The 21,295-nt window shown below is 40.5% G+C and overlaps 1 protein-coding gene across 1 annotated transcript in view; it reads right to left on the bottom strand.

The window, feature by feature from the left end:
* LOC117389700 (G protein-activated inward rectifier potassium channel 1-like) overlaps window positions 1-10,941 on the bottom strand; it is a 76,968-nt gene extending 66,027 nt beyond the window's left edge. Inside the window, exons 1-2 of the mRNA XM_033987416.2 lie at window positions 9,414-10,941; window positions 4,922-5,138 (exon numbers count right to left, since the gene is read on the bottom strand). Coding sequence (XP_033843307.1) covers window positions 4,922-5,138; window positions 9,414-10,091 — 895 coding nt within the window. The 5' untranslated portion in view covers window positions 10,092-10,941. The remainder of the gene's footprint in view (window positions 1-4,921; window positions 5,139-9,413) is intronic.
* Window positions 10,942-21,295: the final 10,354 nt, after the last annotated feature.

Here is a 21,295-nt window from a genome sequence, read left to right as displayed (position 1 = left end):
GGAGGGAGCAAGAGAGAGAGGAGTTAGAGATTGAGAAAGCGAGAGTGAGAGAGAAGGAGGGAGAGAGAGTGAGAGAGAGAGAATGAGAGAATGAGAGAGAGAAGGAGGGAGAGAGGGAGTGAGAGAGACAAAGAAAGAGGGAGGGAGAGAGAGACAGAGAGAGGGAGAGAAGGAGAGGGAGTTAGAGAGAGAAGGGAGGAGTGAGTGAGTGAGAGAGAGAGAGGGAGAGTGGGAGACAGAGACAGAGAAAGAGAGAGGAGTTTATTTTAGGTTAAAAATATTTTAATGGAAGTATAAGTACAGTTTAAATTATAGAAAGGGCTGAGGAGGACTAAACAAAAGGCCATAGACTACAAAGCAAGATTTGACTCCAACACCTATGCCATAGTTTGGAAACCGCTGATCTAAAGAGACAGTGATAAAAAGAGACAGATAAGAAGAGTGTGCGCCGTGTTGGGGAGTGGTATTTTTGGCGTGCGCTCTATTGATCCTGTCATGTCTGTCTTCTAGTTGAAATTTATGTGTAAAGTAAAATTACAGCTTCTAAATGAAATTGTTAGATTTTTTTTTTATACGAAAGAGACTTTAACATGAGACCAGGTTAATGACTTATGGTTTATCTCCAACTACTTGGCACCTACGGGTCTGGGTGTGGATAATATGATAAGATTAGAGTGAACAGTCGTATTCTCTTGGGTTTTCCAGGTGAATAAAAACTGCTTTGTCCAGTCTTTGCCCTGAGAGTCAGAGCACAAACACACACACACACACACACCCACACACACACACATACACAGCTTCAATCCTGCTGTATCAGTGTGTCCTGCTGACCTCCCCTCCAGAGCTGCTCCAGGCCCGGGCCATTCCAACACAATATTGTATTTTTGGGTTAAGGGTTCCCAAAGCATTTACCATTGTTTCTCTATAGTGTGTAGCTGCGTAAGAAATACTTTTATGTAGCGTCAGATAAGGAGAACGCAACTGTCACTTTTATAAATTGCTATTAAATGTACAAAATCTCACCAACAATAAAACCAATTTCACATCAGCATTTCGCATTTACTGATATATTTACACACCGATTGAATGATTAAAGCTGTACTATGTAAGTTTTTTTTGTAAAGAGCCCACCAGCTGGTTGTCTCCATGGAGATTTTATTGCTTTACATCAGGCAAACAGCAGATGCCACCAGGATAAGTTACAGGTTAGGGCTGTGGAGACACGACCCTGCATTATGTTTTACGGGGTATTTTTTTAGCGATATTTTCTTTTATTAAGTTGTTTTAGATGAATATTGCGATTTAAAATATGCAAATTATAACAGAATGATCCACGGGTGTCACCGATTATACGAACAAGAACAACATGTCTTCTTTAAAATTAGATTAGCAACCAATTGTACACATAACTCATTTAACTACTCTCTTTTCATTGTACTGTTTCAGCTTCCCTTCACCAAACTACATGCACCGCAGCAGCAGAACCATGAGCCACCTCCGCTTCTGTATCTCCTCCTGTTTTAAAGTGTATTTTTGGAGCAATAAAACCAACTGTAATTGAATAAATACACGTTAAATCAGTGTAACACCAAACTGTGGAGGATGCAAGCGAAGCAATAATCTCTCCATGGTCACGGATCCCGCACTGAAAAAGTTACATAGTGAAACTTTAAATAAATACCTGATATAGAATTCCGTTGTGTTTCACTGTGGCTGAATCAAAAGGTTTGACTCATTTTGAACCAAGTTTCTAAAGATTGGTGACAGCTAACTAGTAATATGAGCAATAATTCAATTGTGTAGTTAGAAATTAATTTAACATTTTAAAATTAAGCTAAAATTCTTCCAGTTTCTAACCAAACACAGCTGAACAGTAGTCACTTCTCCTGCTTCCTTTCTGCGCCGTATTTAATAACTGTCCTCATTCTACCGTTATATACTTTTGCGTATATAAAGTCATCACGCATTAACCCTTTAAGGACTGAGCACACTATAGACCAGTATATTTTGTCTAGATTTTTATTATTTTTTTATCTATTAAAATCATGTTAAAGGAAGTATCAGAATCTACTGCATTTTTTTCCACACAACTACCTCTTTTTTACACATCCATCTGTACTTTTTCTTTGACGCATTGAATAAGTGACTGGGAAAATCCCCGTGGGGGCATTCGTCACCTTCGAGGGACAACGGAGGCAGATTACCGTAATGACACTAAAATATTTAAAGAGCCCCATGCCTCTGCTTTGAGACGCCGTTTGAATTTACATGAGAACATAACTGGTTGCGGAGTTACCGTAATGGAAAGTCCGCAACAGCGAGTCTATCGGCGACAATAGCATCCGCCTCTATAGGGTTAAACATGATAGTATATGGTCTCACAACTATGGGATGTTTTTGCTAGCTACAATGTACTAGTGGTGTTACGATGCTACAATTTCAAACTCGATTTCAATACTGAGGAACAGACTTCGTATCGAAATCAAGTCTTTGTTCCATATGTGTCTTATACTTGTTCTGATACAGCTCAAGATCAGTCTAAATCTGTTCAGGAAAGGTCAATTTCTGTCCCGTGAATGTGACTGTTTAGTATCAACATTTGCAATCTAGTTTAATATTGATTAGTATCTGATTTCCGATACTTATGACAACCCTATAATGCACCTCGGGCTCCTACGTCACATCTCCATATGGTCCCATTTCATCTGAACTAACGCGACTTCCGATGACTTTACAATGGCGCAATGTGTAAAACTGGTGTCAAATCGATTCAGAATGACCACTGCAGAGGATTTTACTTGGGGCATTACTCTTCTGGTGCAAATGGATTCTCCCTAATTCCACAGGGGCCTTAGAGAGAGAGCGATTTCTCCCAGTGCACCTCAAAGTTGTACAAAAAAAAAAAGTCCCTAGGAATAGCTTTCGAGAAAATGCATAAGAGAGAGATTGTGGATTGCTTTTTCTATCCCAACTGAAAGCTATCCAGTCCAATGCGGGCTAGAATGTATCATCTGCTACGTGTTAACCGCAGTAATGATGATATCTGTGCATGTTTACCACCCAAGAAATCAATTAGATTCAATTAAATAGTCAATAACAAGGCTATTTGGAAGTCCGCTTTTAACGCCAAGAGAGCACTGTATATGTGTGGAATCGATATCTTAAGTAATACAGAAGACAAGTCCCAGGAGTTGTCAGATTTGGATAAAACTGCAGTTTTTATAGGTCAAAGAATGTCCACTGTTAAAGGGCCCATATTACACTATTTTCTGATCTGTGTTATAATGTTGTTTCCTCATCACAAACAGACCTGGAGTTGTGTTTTGCTTCATTCACACATTTAACACGCAAACTGACACGCAAAGCTGAGTTCTTCTCTCAAATAAAACATCCTTTTCCACCTTGTGATGTCATGTGCGCTGTGTTTTTAAACTCCATACACTATAATGTCAGCTCTGTATTTGCCACTCTGCTGTGAACAAAAGGTAAAACGTAAAGGATAACTTGGAAACTACCACTTCATGACATCACAAGGTGGAACGGAGCATTTTGAGCTTTGGAGATGTTACAGACTAACAAAAAATGGCTGATGAAACATGTCCGAATGAAGCAAAACACAACTCGAAGTCTGTTTTTGAGAATGTAACAACATTCTAACATGTCTTAAAGCTCAGAAGCGTCAATTTCGCATAACATAGAGCCTTTAACAACTTAATATTCACTTACTGAGAAAAAAATCTGCTAAGCTCTTAACTTAATTCTGAAATGCATTCGTTTAAAAGTTCAGAGTTCAGTCTTTTCTCAAATGTTAATCCTTTTGATGCAATACTATAATACTAAAATTACATCCACATATTTCTAAGATTGCACATGAAAAGAATACACACAAAGGAGATGCTTGGTAGTCGTAAGTCATAAATATTATCTGCAAGAAAGTATTGATGCAACAGTCATGTGCGTACTACGTTTTACAGGGAATCCTCCAGCTAGGTACTCATCCAAAATCAATTTCCGTCAGATTGCAGCATATAGATCGATGGGGTTAAATGCAAAAGAACTACTCCACAGGGCGACATTTGAGTCTACGTTATCGCTGTAACTGATAAATATACATTGCAAAATCTATATGCATATAACGTATAAATAAAATATTATCGCATCCTTACTTCTTCTTGCTCTTCTGGTTAGGTTTCCATTAGCAACCAAAACTATGTCTCTGAACACCTTGTCCTCGCTCCTGTTGGTTCTACAACTTGGCAACATGCAGAAAATTGGCAACTTTTCATATCACAACTTTCTGAAATAGGTTTAAATGTGTTCGCCTCTGTTTTGTGAAGTCCGAATCACTGCTCTGACAATTACGACTGAATGCCTCACCCCACTCTTCACCCCCATGTCTCATATAATAATAATCAGCTCTTTGTTCCCTTATACGTTTCATTGTATGGTTATGCTTGGAGCCTGGTTTTGATGTTATCGTTTAAGTAACTGCCAATTGCCAATTTACTTTAAAGCAATACCGTGTAACTTTCTGGTATGTGACCTTCATAATTCCATGGAAATAACAAGTTAAAACCATACTTCGGAACATTCTCTTTGAAGACAGATACATTTTGTGCCATACAGTGGAATATTATAGCCATAAGAGCGGTGTTTCCATGGCGACAAGCAGGAAAAAGCCCTTCTCCGGGTCAAAAAAGAATGAGGTTTGTGGAGATGCAAGCCTGCTCATAATAAGGATGCATGTATTTTAGTTTCTGGCTAAAAAGTTACGCAGTGGGGCTTTAAAAAATATATTTTAATGGGAGAAAACAACATAGATACCCTCCCATAATATCTTGGACAAAAATCTACTTGAACAAGAAAAGAAATACCACTACGACCGTTTCAAAAAACAACAAATCCCAAAATCCTTACTCACCTGTGGTCTCTACGATGCCCTCCAGGATGACCACGATCTCAAACTGCTCCGTCTGCATGGAGCGCTGGGACAGGTCGTAGAAGGGGCTCTTGGTATCGATGACGTGGCAGATGGTGAGTGGAGACACCAGAAAGAGCTGGTCTGCTCCGGTGCTGAACCCCACATCCAGCTCCAACTGGTCCAAAGGAAGGAACTCTCCCTCTGGGGTCTGCCGGGACTGAGGACGGGAGGGACAGAGAGTCAGTGGGACGGAGGAGGAGGAGGTAAGAGGGGAAACATGGAGGTGTGTTCAAAGGAAGTTGTGGCATTTTAGGTGAAAGAAATGCTATAATTGTGTTATAGGAAGGAGCTAGCTACACTGAAACTAACACACCTATTGTTTACCGTTGTGTAGTGTGTTAGTAAGTGTGTTTCAGCTCCTCCCTTCACATGGATATAAGGCAGTGTTCACCAGTAATCTGACCAGAACTGAAGAAGTGGCTTGAATGAGCAGCGAAACGTCTTCACTCCTCATTAAAAACAATAAATGGCTTTCAACACTAATTTGAATGCTAATTTTATGAACATAAACGATACACTTTTAATCAGTGCCATTAAACACAAAAAATGCTCTTCCAAAGTCTGAAATATGCTCCAAACCACATGTAAACTTGTGAAATTGAATTAATTGCACAGCCACAGCCCGACTCATGGGCCAAATGTGCCACTGGCCGCTCCAATACACGAGCACAGGTGAGATTAATGTCTGGCTCAAGGAAACAAAGGCAGCTAAAGAAAAACTCTCTTTTAATATTGCTCACAACAGTGTCAAGAATGAAAACATAATTTAATAGTGAACCAGTTCCACTAGGTCTGTCATGATAACAAGTTCTAAAGATCGATATATCGCTGAAGTAAATGTAGATGATAAACGATAATATTAAAACTCATTTGCACCACTGAGCTGCAATAAATCAACAGTAAAATTAAACACTTTAGTACTGAGTTTGCATCGGTAATGAGTCATAAAAGTTATATACTCAACTTTTTACAGCTTAGATCTTCATCATATAGCCAAAAAAAAATACTGACTCCAAAAAATATAGCTAAGTACCACCTTGAGTTGTTAAGGTGGTCATCTTATAACCAGATACTTTGCAGTTCAACCCATGTGCCAATTTACTCTGTACAAACACCTATTCATTCACAGATGACAACAAGGACTGGAGATCAACAAACTGACTGAAGTTTTTGATTTAACAAAGTTTTGCACACATTAAAATCAACAGGACATCAGTGATCAGTATAATGTCACCCTTTGAGATCACAGAGTTCACATTGTCTGAATGATCAACAGATGTGTCCATGTGGGTTGGTCAAGATAACACATATTGACGTTCGATATATTGCTGAAGTAAATATAGACTATAAATCTACAGTATTGTAAAAAAAAAAAAAAAAAAACATGAGCTGCAATAAATAAAAAGCAGAACAAAACACTTTAGTACTTAGTTTGAATCTGCAAAGAGTCACAGAGGTAATAAATTCAACCTTTAACGGCTTAAATCTTATCATATAGCCAAAAAAATAAACAAAAATGTCCCAATATCCCATGATAAATACTGACACCAAAAGTATACTGTTCCAACTTTCATATATTGAACGAAATCGATATAGTAATTATCGTGACAGGCCTATATGTGGGTTTCTAATTATAAGACCTAACACAGTATTTGATCACTTCTTTAAATGAACACAGATAATATAATTTATGTATTGTTTCTGCTGGGACTGACCTGCTGCTTTTCATCGTCCCAGGTTCACAACATGTAGGTATTAGCACTCAAGGTATTAGACTGACAAAGCTTCATGTGCGAATGGTGAGAAGAAGCCATAAGGTGAACATTAAATATGTTCAATAAGCCCTGACAATAAATCAATACAAGGATCTATTAACACAAATCATTATTATGCATTTGTATTGTGTGCAATCAGCCAACAAAACAATACTATTCTCTGTCATTGTGTTGAGGAAAGTGGGATTCTTGCATGTTTAATTTAAAGGAAATGCATGAAAGATTTTTATTTTAAATTCGATAAACATGACCTAAGTGTGTCCCCAGATACAAGCTAGACATGTTCAAATCAATTATAGCTTTTACTCATAACAACTGCAATGCTGTTTTGTTCTTAGTTACAAAAAACTCTGCATGTGGTAACCGAGTTGTTTATGTCATAATTTGGTGTTTTGGTCCTCAAGACAATTATCCAATCAGAATGCAGAAGCTTCACGTGAGACTCTCATTTGCGTTGCCGGGTTCAGTGCTGAAATCCAGTTGGCTTAAACCTAAAAAAGGATTCTCTCTGATCTAAATAGCCACTACCTAAACCCCAGCACCTGCAAATGAGTCTCATTTGCGTTGCCGGGTTCAGTGCTGAAATCCAGTTGGTTTAAACCTAAAAGGATTCTCTCTCTGATCTGAATCGTCACTACCTAAATCCCAGCAACCACAGCCAATCATTAACCAGTGCTAGTGCAGCCTCTATAGCTCAGTAAACTCTGGAGGTCTATATACTAAGAATAATTCTCTATCTGCAGGTTAAGGCACGGGCAACCCAGGTTCAGTTATAATTGCAGTATTCTTTTAACCAGTAAGAGCACGGGCTACATACTTTAAAGATTATGTTGGCGAAAGCTACTTCTACTTCAGTTAGCCGATCCAAATGTTCTTGTCACTTGGCGCTTAGCAAACTGCCTGGCCGTAATTCAAATTTTCATTCATCCATGTAAACAAACATTCGATCGCAAGCCCAATCAAGTATAATTCTGAAATTCTGAAGAGCTGTCAAAAAGACAATATGGCAACCGTCGATAATTCAAATGAAATCGAGGAAAAAGTGCATCAAATGTGGCACTTTTGCTTTTTCGAATAGTGTTGTTCACAGTTGCTTTGTTAATGGTGGCTAACGGGGGCTAGCTGCTAACTGCATGAGAAGAGGGCCATCTGTGCTGTTAGATGTGTATGTGTTCTCCTATATTAGCCACCACACAAGAAGCAGGCATTTTGTTCCTATGGGGGAAGTTGCCGTTGACTCCCCCCTTTTGGTATATTTTGTCACAACGTACACAAATCTCATACATTATATCTGACATCTGAAAAAAAATCCTTTGTTGTTATGTTTATACTCGCAAAAATAGGCCGAAAAGATTGACAAGTACGGACTAAAATTGCAGTATGACACAGATTTCAGTGGGCTCCAGACAAACATAATAATAATATTGTCAGTCATTTTTGTGATATGAGATTCAGCTGGTGCTAAAACCCACTTCCAATCACCCCCTAGTATGATGTCGTGGTAAAAAATCTGTAGTTTGTGAGAGGAATGATTGAAAATCGCTTCAAAATACAAATGTTAGTTTTGGTCCTTCAGCAGTGAAAGTGGTAAGTCTAAGGAATATTATGCAAATTAAGGCGAGAAACTCATGGGGGTACTTGTGATAAATAATGGATTGGATTTGTACAGCAATTTGAAAACACCCGAAGCACTGACTTTAATAGTTCAATAAACAATCAGCATTCAAATTAATATGTTTACAGTTAAGTAGTTAAGTAAGTACATTTTGGAAATCGATTTATTCAAGTTTATGCCATTCGTTCTACCAGCTGAGCCACTGAAATACAGCCTTAATGTACAGGTTCTGTTCTGTCCACTTTTGGTGTCTTGTTCTAGTGCTACTGTTTTGCAGGACTGTGTGATGTGATTGGATAAATAGGGTTGAAAATATTAAGTTCAACATTTGCGGATTTTCAATTTTGGACTTTTTTTCAGAAATGATCACTACTTTTCTCCTGCTCCTGGCACTCACCTGACAGGAGGACATGTTCAATTTACAAAAAGTGGGGTATCACTTTTAGTTTTATTAGTGGCAACATATTAGCAGCAGCATATTAGCAGGTTTGATTGCATATAGGTCCCTTTAATTAGACTATATCTTAAATACATTTGGTGTCAGACTGCAATGTGTGATCCTATTCCAGCACTAGTCCATACTGCTGTGCCTGGACGCGGACCATATGCCTAAAGAGTGTGACAGCATTACGCACATACATAAAATATGAATAATCCGGATGGTGCGCAGTGTTGACACGTGTGGGGGCTGTTAAAAGTTGCAGGAGCTCGCTGACTGAGGTAATGGGGGAAACCAACGTGGCCTAATGATCAGGAATAAGTGGCACATTTTCTCCACTGTCACCCGTCACTTGGCTGGGAGCAGTGTGTGGGGACAAGGATTCATTAAAAAGTCCTGATAGACGCGCACTTAGGGCCCTCTTTCGTGTGTTGTTAGTGCGTTACATAACCAACCAACAGGCCACTGCTGCTGTGGAGAGAGGAGTTTTGTGTGGATGTACTTAACAGAATATGGAAATGAATATGCACATTTGCCGTATGCAATTATGTCTGATGTGCAGGGAGCAGCGGGGTGCAGTCAGAGCTACTTGGGAGTACTTACTTTGAGCAGTTTGCAGCGGATCTGTGCGGAGACCATATGGCTGTTACGCAGGTTGCCCACCCTGAACATGAGAGTTAGTTTGCCATCACGCATGGAGATAGCGGCGTGCTCACTGAACATCAGTGTCTCGGCCCTCTTCTTGGGCTGAGACATTTTGATAAACATGCATCCGATCAGAAAGGCATCGACGATGGAGCCCAGGATGGACTGGAACAGAAAGAGGATGATGCCCTCGGGGCACTTGTCCGTGATGTACCTGTAGCCGTAGCCTATAGTGGCCTCGGTCTCTATGAAGAAGAGGAAGGCTGAAGGGAAGTTGTACACGTTGGCCACACATGGCGTGTACTGGTCGTTGTGGGCTTTGTTGAGGTCCCCCCGCATGTAGGCGATTAACCACCACATGGAGGCCATGAAGAGCCAAGCCACCGTGTAGGTGAGGATGAAGATGAAGAGATTCCAGCGCCATTTCAAATCCACCAGAGTCGTGAACAAGTCTGAGAGGTATCTGCTGGTCTCACCACCCAGGTTCCCATGCTGGACGTTACATCGCCCGTTTTTGTCCACAAAGCGCTGTCTCTTTCTCTTCTTCTCCGGTGGAGGCTGACTGAAGCCGGACCCGCTCGAGGAAGTGGTCACTACCTGGTAATCGTCCCCAAATTTCTTTCGAAGTGCAGACATACTACGATGACAGCAGCGAAAGAAATGAGAAAGATGTAAGGCAGGAAGCGCAGGGAAAGTCCGTGTGAGTAGTTGGTGCAGCCCGTGCGCAATGCTCCTCCGGAGAAATAAAGTGCAGTGTCTTGACTGTCTTTAGTCTCGTTGCACCGTCCTCTTTCGCCCCGCGCTACTGTTGCTGCGCACAGCCATGAAACATCAGCAGCGGGAGTGCGCCTGACAGAACATAGCAGCCATAGAGCGGTGGAGAGGCTGGGGTAGGTATCCAAACGCGCCAGTCGCAGTCCAGCTCTTCTCGCGTCTACCAGTTACTGCGTTGAGGAGAATTACTCATCGTAGCGAGGAGGTTGTGCCTTCACTCTTTATCGACCGCTTCAGGACGCACTAAGTAAGTTTCCCCCCAAATCCCTCCGAGAGCGCGCCATAAACGAGCCCAATCCACGCGTAATTAAAGAGCTGCCGCTTCGCCGAGATGCTCCTGCGCGCACTTGTGCGTCTTCTTCCTCTGGCCCTGAGCGTTGGAGCGGTGAAGACTATTCTTCCAGTCCGTGCTTCTCTTGGGTGATGTGTATACATCCGAGCATATGACAGTAAAATATGACCAACTGGAGCTGAGGCTGAAGGAAGAGATTCACTGTCCCACTGTCGTCATTTTCAGACGCGCGCATCGACGCCAGTTACCGGGCATTTCTCCCGTTTTCTCCCGGGGCTTCTTTTTAAAGCGACCAGATTCGAAAAGAATTAGATCCACAAGCTGCTTTTTGTGGTGGTTTTCTGCGCTTGGCTCCTGCGCACTTCCACTCTGCCAGTGATGCTCGCACTGTTGCCTGGTGGTGCTAAAGACACAGACTCTTTGGAGGAGGAGAGAAGAGGATGGCATCATCCCACTCTAACTTATCAAATATGTGAGGAAGGGCTGAGGTGGTGGAGGGGCTGTACTCAACAAAGCAATTTCCCATTAAACACACAAGTCATTTACAACTGCGCCAAATTTGGAAGGATGCCAACAGCTCCCTGCTCTAAAATAAGGAATAAGGAAATAAATAATTCCCTCAACATGCCACATATATAATTATACTGAATGTATTTGTGTACAAATGTAGATCAGAATTTAAAAAAACAACAACAACAAAACAACTTAGAATATATATATTATATATTTATATATATATTATATATATTTAAATCTATATATTTATCTTAAACACAGGTAAATATATCCAGACACTCAGGTATAGTGTTTATCAGTACACTGAACGAAGGAGGTTTTTTTTCACACATATTTTAGATTAGAAGTAACTCCTTTTAAATGAATCTAGTAAATTAGGAAGTCAACCAAAAAAGTCTTGTATTCATGATAGTTCGTTTCTTTGTACCACTTGGATTTATGTCAATGACAAAATCCAGAGACACTTAAAACCACCATGCCATAACTTTTTGCCTCTGTTTTGCCTTTGCTTGTCTACACATTCTCCTGTTCTGAATCACAGCTCCCGTACAGTTCTTTGTCCTCACCGTATGATTTCAGACCTGATTGTGCAGTGTCGGGAGCTTGTGAAAAGGTGTCATTTTGCACACAGCACAGCTCCAGCGCCTGGCCTCTGTGTGCAGCGGACAGTTACAAATGCCCCTCATTTAGTTGCTGTTCTTATGGGTCACCAGGTGCTAACACTCAGTGATGACCTCTCATCCATCGCCCACTGACACCGTGGATTTATCCTTTCAATAGCACACAGGGACGTGGGGAAAAAGAATGTGTTTTATAGATCAGAGGATGACAGAGAAGCTGATGTGGTGTGTACGCCCACATGGAGTTATGGGCACATGAGATAGGACACTAGAGGCGATGCTGAACACATAGGGACAAAAGATACACATTTCATGGGTTTAAGCTTCCTGTAGGTGACATGTTTATATGGACTTTGCTATGGAAATGGTGCTAGATTGTCATCACTTTGAAACTCATGGATTAGGTTTTGGTGCATTATTTAACCTTTCTTGTATGCAGCATAGTGTGAAATTATCTCCATGGAGACAAGATGCAGGTGACACCTCAAGGCCAAGTTGCAGGTTAGATCTGTGTAGAGGAAAGGAGCTCACAGTAAGGATGTTTTTGGGTTTTTTGCACACCTATCCTTGAATAAATGCAAGATAGTTCAGTTTAATGGCATAACATTCCACACAAAGCAATAACATCTGCATGGAGATCAGAAAGTGGCACCATCACCACTACATAAAAAGTTACATAGTACAGCTTTAGAGCGCCATATGGTTTATGAAGCACAAACACAAATTAAACCAAGACTGAAAGATAATTCCAACCTCACATGTAGCTGTCAGCAAATCACAGCCTGCACTCCTTCCCTCCATTAACCGTTCAAACCTGTATTTACAACAACTTAATAAAACAAACAAATCCACTGACTTCCACGTTAGAAAACTACGGTGCCCAATTGGAGCTGACGTGGCCGTAAACGTCATCACAACAAAGAGTCGGCACCTCTGATGATTAGCTCCAGATCATCCTAGAGAGCAGTATTTTTTTTTTTTTCATTTGTACCAAAATGACAACACAACACTACAGAATCCTACTCATATGACCGATTAAGAAAATGAAACTGGAGAGTGAAGTAAGCACAAAGAAGTGAGCGTATCCTGGTGGCGGTGAAAACAGGAATTGATCGGCAATATGGCGTCTTGAAAATAAGCAATTAAAGAGTGCTCAAACATGCACGAATCACTCCAAATGCAACTTCAGGTGAGGACATTTTTTGCATAATAGATCTGCTTTAAATGCTTTCTTATTTTGGGGCTCTGTGCTACAACACTTTTCTACACCTTCTACACTGCAGCAGTAAAACCATCAACCTCCCCAGCCTCTTTTTTCTATAGCAAATACCTCAGAGTCTCTTCTCAGCATAGCAACACATCTAAAACGCCTTTGCTTTTGCTAGAATTCAGCATAATAGTGAATCCAAACTAAGATTTTCCAGACAAAGCATCATCATTTGCTCCTAACCTGTGGTACATTTTCATACTGCGCTTGGTAACATTTTTTACTATAGAAGCTGTCTACTATGGGGGGAACTATATATAACCATTTAAGGTATCTGTCGCTTGTGTTATTCTGTATTAACATTTTTCATTTGAATTTCTGAAGCTACAAATGAAAACGCTCAGCCAACCAATAAGGCTCCTCACTCAAGCATGACCGCCATCATGGACACGCTAGACTCCATGTTACACGCTATGTGCATACCAAACATAAAGGGGAAAACAACATGGAGCCGAAAAAAAAAAAAAAAAAAAGATTAGTTCAGTAGTTTATTTCGAGACAATTGACAAACTGTTCCATGTGGAGGCTGAAAATTGTATTGGCCCAGGAGGAAGAAGGACATCTGGAGGCCCAAAACACAGAATAATTATCAGCAAAATCATAAAAGGCATAAATAATGATGAAAAACTCTACCTTTTAGCCATACCCCAAACTGAACTAAAAACGTTATCAAAATAGCCACAGTATATAACTTTTTAGCCAAGAGTTTTTCATTTTGGTTGTGTTTATTGCACTGAAAATCATAGAAAAACATGCCTTGTTTCTCTGAATAGGCTTCCTTCTCCACAAACCTGACTCTTGACGTATCTATCACCATGGAGAAGTTTCTGAAGTATGGTTTTAAGTTTGTATTTTTATGGCATCATGCAGGTGACGTGCCACCGCCAGAAAACTACATACTGTACCTTTAAAGTAAAAACAATCACAGTATTGCACACATTGATTAAACCAAAGTTGTTTTTTTGTACATCATAGTTTTGTCATTTAACATCTATTTCCAGTTGGTATATTATTTTATTTCTAAATTTCTTAACAAAAACATTCATCGGTTGCCATTTTCAAACTGTTTTTTTCTGTTTCTTTTCTTGCAATTCCAATTTCACGTCTTTATTTCATTCATAGAGTTTGATTTCTAGAGAATAGATCCACAAACACCGCCTGATATCTCCAGTCCATGCTCTAAACGTGATTCTTTTGTAAACACTACACGAGAAGGGGGCTAGAATTCCACTCCACAGCCGCATCGCATGGAATTAATACTGAAAGCCACTCTTATTGAGAATCAATGGTGGCCAAACTGTCCTGGGATTCAGGTCTAAAAATATATTCCTTCTTCAATGTGATGCAATTAGACGGAAGAAATCGGCAGCCCCAATCAACGTTTTGTCGATCTGTTGCAACCGACGATCTGTTGCAACCATTGTTTTATTTAGGTATGTTCAAGTTTGGCCTTTTCAACCACAGAAGTATATATTTGCAGTTTCTGAATGATACCCAAGATGTTCTAAATTAGTGAACCGCATATATATTTCATTATAGATTCATTTGGACAGGTAGCATGGGTCTATCGTGTGTGTACTTCATCCAAAGAGAAGCATATGGCATGAGGAAACCCAAAGACAGTGTGTTTGGTTTACCTTTCCAAAAAAGAAAGAAAAAAGACATTTAAATGGAGGTGTAAACCAAAAGAAACTGGACTGTGCTGATTTCACTGTTGACTAGAGTGACCAGATATTCAAAATTTAAAACTGGGACACACACAAAGCTGAGTTCAGATGGTTGGAATGGTTTATGTAAATAAAATAGTGGATTCTTGACTCACTTGTGGGTCAGTCATAATCTGGGGGATGTCTGTCGGTGCATTTTTTTTGCCTTATGCTCATTTTCAAGCATGGTTTTCAGTATTTTAGCTAAACAACTGACAATATACTCCCTTTTTTTAACCACTGGCGGGGCTCAAATTGGTCAAAAATTGGCATATAATATATTTTTCTTGTATAATTGGGACAAATTAGTAGTTTTGGATAAATCTGTTGGGACAGGGGACACAGGACTCAAAACTGGGACTGTCTGGGTCACATAACTATTGACCTTATCCCGCCCCACTCCCTTTTGCCACTAAAGGCGACTAAAGTGTACTTTCTTTGTTTCGAGCAGTACTGCAAATACATTGAACTGCAGTATGAGTTCAATTTGAGCTAGGGTAATCTTATTTGATAAATCTTTGTAATATTTTCTCTTAAACGCCTTTTCCATAGAATCTTTTAATGTTTCAAAAGTGTCTAGCATACCACCTTTGTCACATGCAGACATTTCAACATATTGCTTTAGTCTTTAGTTTTAAACTGCCCTCAAGTGTGACAAATAGTGCTGTACTTGTATCTATGTTGTAATGTATTGTGCCCATAGACTGTTTCTATAAATGGACATAGCTAACCTACTAGCCACTGTGTTTCAGATAAGAAGTGAGTATGGACGCACTTCTGGCTCCATCGACTCTGGTTCGACTCTGGTTCGATGGAGCTGGAAGTGAGCCTTTCTATTGAAAAACTGTCACCCCTCTCTCTGTAAGTGCTGCTGTCAGGCTCGTCATTTTGGTCTTTAAATGTTCATATTAACCCGCTCTACATGATCCTTGTATTTTTATTTTGCTATTTTGTCTGTAAGTCAAGATTCCATTCCATTTTCTTCCACTTATCCGGGGCCGGGTCGCGGGGACAGCAGTCTCAGCAGGGACTCCCAGACTTCCCTCATCCCGAACACATCCTCCAGCTCCTCCGGTGGGACCCCAAGGCGTTCCCAGGCCAGCCGAGTCAAGATATGAACATTAATAACAAACAAATCAGGCGCCTTCTTTCCCTGAGGTCACTCCCACTAGCACCAGCAACAGGTTTGATCGTTTGACTGCTTGCTCCCTGCTAAACCAGCGATGCGGGTGGGAAAGGACTTTACCTTCAACAGCCTTGCTTTAGATTGGCTCTTTGGGTGATATGATACTCGCAGTCAGAATGTCTAATATGGAACATAGCTGCAAATTCGCTCCTATAATCACTAGCCTCAATGTGCTTAATTTGACTGGAATAAACGCTACGGTTGACGTCACACTCCCTTAGTCCACTTCTTTATGCAGTCTGTGATTGTGCCTCTCACCATAAATATTACATACGGTTCTGCTGAAGTCACTCACAAAATAACACCCACAATTTATAGTATTCAACCTTCATCAAAAGAAAGTATACCTCGCCTGTACTTTGTGAGCTGGCTTCTTGTTTACACACAGCAAACCGATCTTGCATTATCCCTAGAATCCTGACTCAGTATCTCCACTTTCTAATTCAATTTTCTCCTGGCTCTTGGTGACCTTTTTTGTTCTTCCCCAAGTGTCCTCTAAATATCTCCATTGATGATTTTTCCATTGTCTCAGCTTCTCCAGTGAATCGATAATGTTGTCCAGCGGCTTCAGTTCCAGGCAGAATACCTCTTTGTCATTAAGCCTGTGTTCTTTGCAGGAGGATCTATCACTCGGTAGCTCCACTGTACAAATGAGAGCTTCTAAAAACAGCAGCGCGGCCGTCACGAGAGCCTTCCGAGTGAGCCATCCCACCGAGCTAACGCCGCTGCTTTTGTTGATCTGCCTCCAAGTGTTTGTCTTTGATTCATTCGTCAAAACAAACTCAAGATAGACAAGAAGAAGAAGAGATTTCCCCCAACAGGCAAAGGGATATTGTAATAACCCAATTAGAGAAAGTGAGCGACGAATACGACAACGACTCGCACATACAAATGAATGAACGGAAATGAAATGTTTATTGAATCAATGGACCGTTGGCGCGTGGATTTGTTGAGGAAAAAAATCTCTCTGAATCTAAATATGATTTCAATGTAGAGGATTTACTGTGGAAGAGAGTGAGACTAAAAGCTCCTGTATCAGTCCTCTATCTCTTTTAGTTTACTTATTTACAGTTTAAAGTGGTTCAGTAGTTCAGATAAATAAACGCCTTGCTAATTAACAAAGAAAATGAGACTGAAGGATACTGCCTGTGCATTTTCTAAGACGTTTTGCTGTGTGATAACCATGGACTCTATACAGACTGACATAGCTATCCCGCCAGCCAAAGCTTTCCAAATAGGAAGTGAACATCAATTCCCAAGTGGTTCCATCTGAGTCTGGCACCAATTCACTTTCTATCAAAAAACGTCGCCCCTTTCTCTGTAACTGCTGCTGTCAGGCTCGTCATTTCGGTGTGTTTCTTGTGTTCGTATTAACCCGCTCTACATGATCTCGATGTTTTCAGTTTTCTATTTTGACCCTAAATCAAGCTTTAAGTTAATAACAGACCAATTAGGTGGCTTTTTTTCTTATTCCTGATTGGTTCTTTTGGTTGCGCACCCGGATTTCCAAATATGGGTGTTGATTTCAGATTAGCCGCTATAACCTCTAGCCTCAATTGGCTTCGTTTGGCTGCAACTGAACACTCCCTCAGTCGACTTTTATGGTAGCAACACATGACACATGACACATTTTTGGTCCAACTGGGATTAAATCTGTAGAAAGAGGTTACTATTACTATCTGGGATGGTTGTTTGTTAGTCACGGTGTTATATCAGAGTGAAAAAATGGGTTAAGTGGGTAGAGCTCAAAAACTACCGCTTGTGACTGTCTCAGAGAATTGTTCATCAGTGGGACAGTGTTCAAACATGTTCACTCACTTCACATGTTCAAAATTGGGTACGAAAGTGATCTGCTTTGGGCATTCAGCGTCGATTCAGTGTTGAAACTTGCATTTGCTTATGTGCCAATGGTACAAAGTTTCAAAGGTAGTCGACTGGATACGTTAAAAAGACATTTCTGACATTTGAAAACCATTAATAACCAAAAATGTTCAAACACACTGCCCAAAATGACTACCTTTGAAACCCTTTCTACGATGGAGCGCTCTTGGACAAACGAGGGATTATATCGACTTGTTTATTCCTGAATTGTGCATTCAGCGTCCATCAGTCCATCGCATTTCAGTTTATACTAAATCAAATCCCCCACTTGTTGTTATAGCGTGGACCTTGCTAGTAAAGTTTAACCATGCTTGAACAAATGCTGTTTATAATATAATCACTGTTGTTTCACTCAAATTGTTCAGCATTTTTTAAGATTGGCAAAACATTCCGATTTGCATGTTTCATATTGTTCCAAAATTTCATCTTTGCTAATGCCAGGTTGGTTTCAGAATGGTGCGAGTCTATCTGTGTTTTCATTATGAGTGCAAGAGGACACGGGTCATCCAGTCTGCAAACCCACTCTCATTAGGGACCAGAAGAAAAAATAAGTCTATTAGTTTTGACTGACCAGCCAGCCGGAACTTAAAACCGCCCGTTCCACATCTTTAATTGCCTTATTTCACAGATCCACTCGGAAACATAACAGCATTGTCATTAAAAAGAAGCAATTACTGCATATCACTTTCACTCCCAAAAATGTAGTGCTATCTATGTATGTATTAGTTGAATGGGAGTTTGAGGAGGACTTTATTCAAGTTATCATTCAAAAACTCGCGACTTAAGAGTTGTTGTTCTTTTTATCTGTTCAACACGCCGGATTTGTCAGGAGAATAACAAGGAGGAGGTGAAGGTCCAAGCTTGCTCCAGTCACACACGAGGAGGGAGCTGATGTCGCGCACGGGCCGGTAAATTAGAACGTACACAGATGAGTCCTCAAGATGCACGACTCCAAAGAGATACTGGGTTTGCAGAACTCTGATGCAAGAAAAATATGTTTTGTTTGCATGAGAAAGTTTAGAGAGGAGGACAGAAGCAGGAGAACTAATGTACTGCGAGATAACTAAAGCAGAAGATATATCTGCTATCTCTGATTAGTGGGACTTAAACTCCGCCCGCAACCACATTTCAAATAGAGCGGCTAAATCTGGGCAGTGGACTAAAGAAAAGAGTGAGGAGAGAGGAGAGGCGGGGTCTGGACATATGAGGAACACTGTGATTGGTCTAACAGGTATCCATATTTCAAACTCCGCCCAGCTGTAATCAGGACAGTGTTTTGTGATGTCACCAACTACTTGAAATTGCAGAGGCCACTGAAGGCAGCACAAACTGAGATTTAGACAGTTTTGACCAAGCTGCAAATTGACCAAATTTGCTATAAAGTTGCCAAAAATGACTACAAACCATATATATTGCTGTTAAATCACCATAAACGCAGGTTGGCAGTGAAAAAGTGGATTTAGTGTTTAATTCCACTGCTCTACGTGTCTTAGTTTTAAAAGTGCTGTCCCCCGTTTTGAACTTTGAGCGTAGAACATGTTTTAGTTTGAACTGTCCCGCCCAGTTTGAATCTTTTCTCGCTTTAATGTTGAACCATGAGAGACAATCAGCTGTTTGGATCATCATAATCAATACTTTGCACATGGTACTGACTAAACTCCACCCACTTTGTCCAATGACCAATGATAAATTACTCTGTGTACGAATTGTGCCATACAAATAAACTTGCCTTGTCTTGCCTTCTACTTTATTACTGATCAAAAGTCTTGTTTTCTTTCTCAAAAATCTGCTTATATATTACGTTGCATATTGTGAAAGGCATTTATCAAGACTGGAAGAAAGTAAAGTCAGGTACAGGACACTTAAGGATGTCACATATGAATCTTAATAAGGTATTTTGTTGGATGAGAACCATATAGAAGCAGCTCTCGGGGACTCTATCTTGATCCAACCAGTTTTCATTTTTGGACAAGAACCAAAAACAGTCCATTCAAGTTTTTTGGGGGCTTCAAATTTTACAAACTACAATCAAAAGATTTTTCGTGACCAGTAAACATTTCACCAAAATAAGATTCAAAAGAAACTATAATTATAATAAATAATCCTAATAAAATCCAAAATTGGGCCCCTATTGGTTTGCAGGGCTCACTGGATTTATTCACTTAGTTTTAAATGACTGATACTTGTGATTAGTTTCAAAATTTGTTTCCTCACTTTGAGTCAATTTATCTGACTGTGGAACAAGTGCAATTTGTCCTCTTGCATATAATTCAGAAATTATACTAGTCAAAACTTCTCAAATTAAATATCTGAAATTTTGGTATTTTGTTTATGACTAATAAAGATGAATGAAAACCTTGCTGAATTTAATCAAAGATAGTCTCAGTGTAATTAACATGAAATTGGATATTGAGAAGAGATTTTTTTGTCAAGTTGCCTGTTTGTGTCTGTTGCCTCTGCTTATGACCATCAAAAATAAACCAGTGTAATGCTTACATATTAGCAAGTAGATTGAAGTGTCTTGCCCAAGGACAGATATTGTTGATTTGAAATAAGAATTATGTACTCTAGACTCAAACTGTACTAAATATTGCGATATAGCGTGAGGCGTGTCATTTTAGTCTCAAATGTTCATTTTAAACCGCTTTACATCATCCTGGTGTTTTTATTTTGCTATTTTGTCCCTAAATCTGAGTTCATCTGCTGTTAGCGTTTGCAACAGGTTTGATTGACATTGGTCCTGTGTCGTGACGGTGGGTGTAGCGGAAAGAGTGCAGACTCGGGGCAGATTTACGGTGTTTATTTACAATTAGTGCACAAGACAGTTCAGACAGTTCGTTTATCTCACACGGGACGTAGGTAGCGGGAGACAGACCAGACGGGCATAGGGCAGAGCGGGCAGGAGACATCCAGGGCCGGAGCACGACAGGACAAGGCGCGGGAACAGGAAGGACCGAGCAGGAGAAATCCAGCAAGCAGGAGCCAGGACAGGTGACAGGAAACAAGCTGGAGACCAAGACAGGACAGGAGGTGAAGACACACGTAGGATCCCGCAGACAACGACAGGACAGACAGGGTGAGGAAACGCAGACGATCTCATGCCGAGTGTCTAGTCCTGGCTCCTCTTATACACAGCAGGTGGTGGTGATTGCGCTGATGGCCTGCAGGTGCGCGCAGGAGGAGCCAGGAGCCCAGCCCAGATCCGGTAGGTGGGGGAGGGAAAGAGCAGGACAGGAGGAAAACCAGGAGCGGACGGTGCGGATCATGACATCCTGCCTCTTTGCTGAGCTCCCTCCCCCAGGCAGGAAAGGGCGAGTACCTTCAACACTTTGCTCCTGATTGGTTCTTTGGTTGGACACCCGGATTTCCATATATGGGTCTTGGTTGCACGTTAGCTGCTATAACCACTAGCCTTCATTTGGCTGCAACTGAATGCTTCGGGTGACGTCACAGTCCCTTTTAGAGTGATACCCAGGTAGAAACAACAGCTAATGACATTTTTAGTCCAATTGGGATTAAATCTGTCGACTAAATCTATACTAAATATTGCGATACAGCGCCAATGCCTTCACTTTTACCATAAGCACATACCTCATAA

This window comes from Periophthalmus magnuspinnatus, chromosome 21, assembly GCF_009829125.3.
Source record: "Periophthalmus magnuspinnatus isolate fPerMag1 chromosome 21, fPerMag1.2.pri, whole genome shotgun sequence".
Classification (NCBI taxonomy): Eukaryota; Metazoa; Chordata; class Actinopteri; order Gobiiformes; family Gobiidae; genus Periophthalmus; species Periophthalmus magnuspinnatus.
The sequence above is the reverse complement of the archived record's forward strand: the minus strand, read 5'-3'. Positions and strand labels throughout refer to the sequence as shown.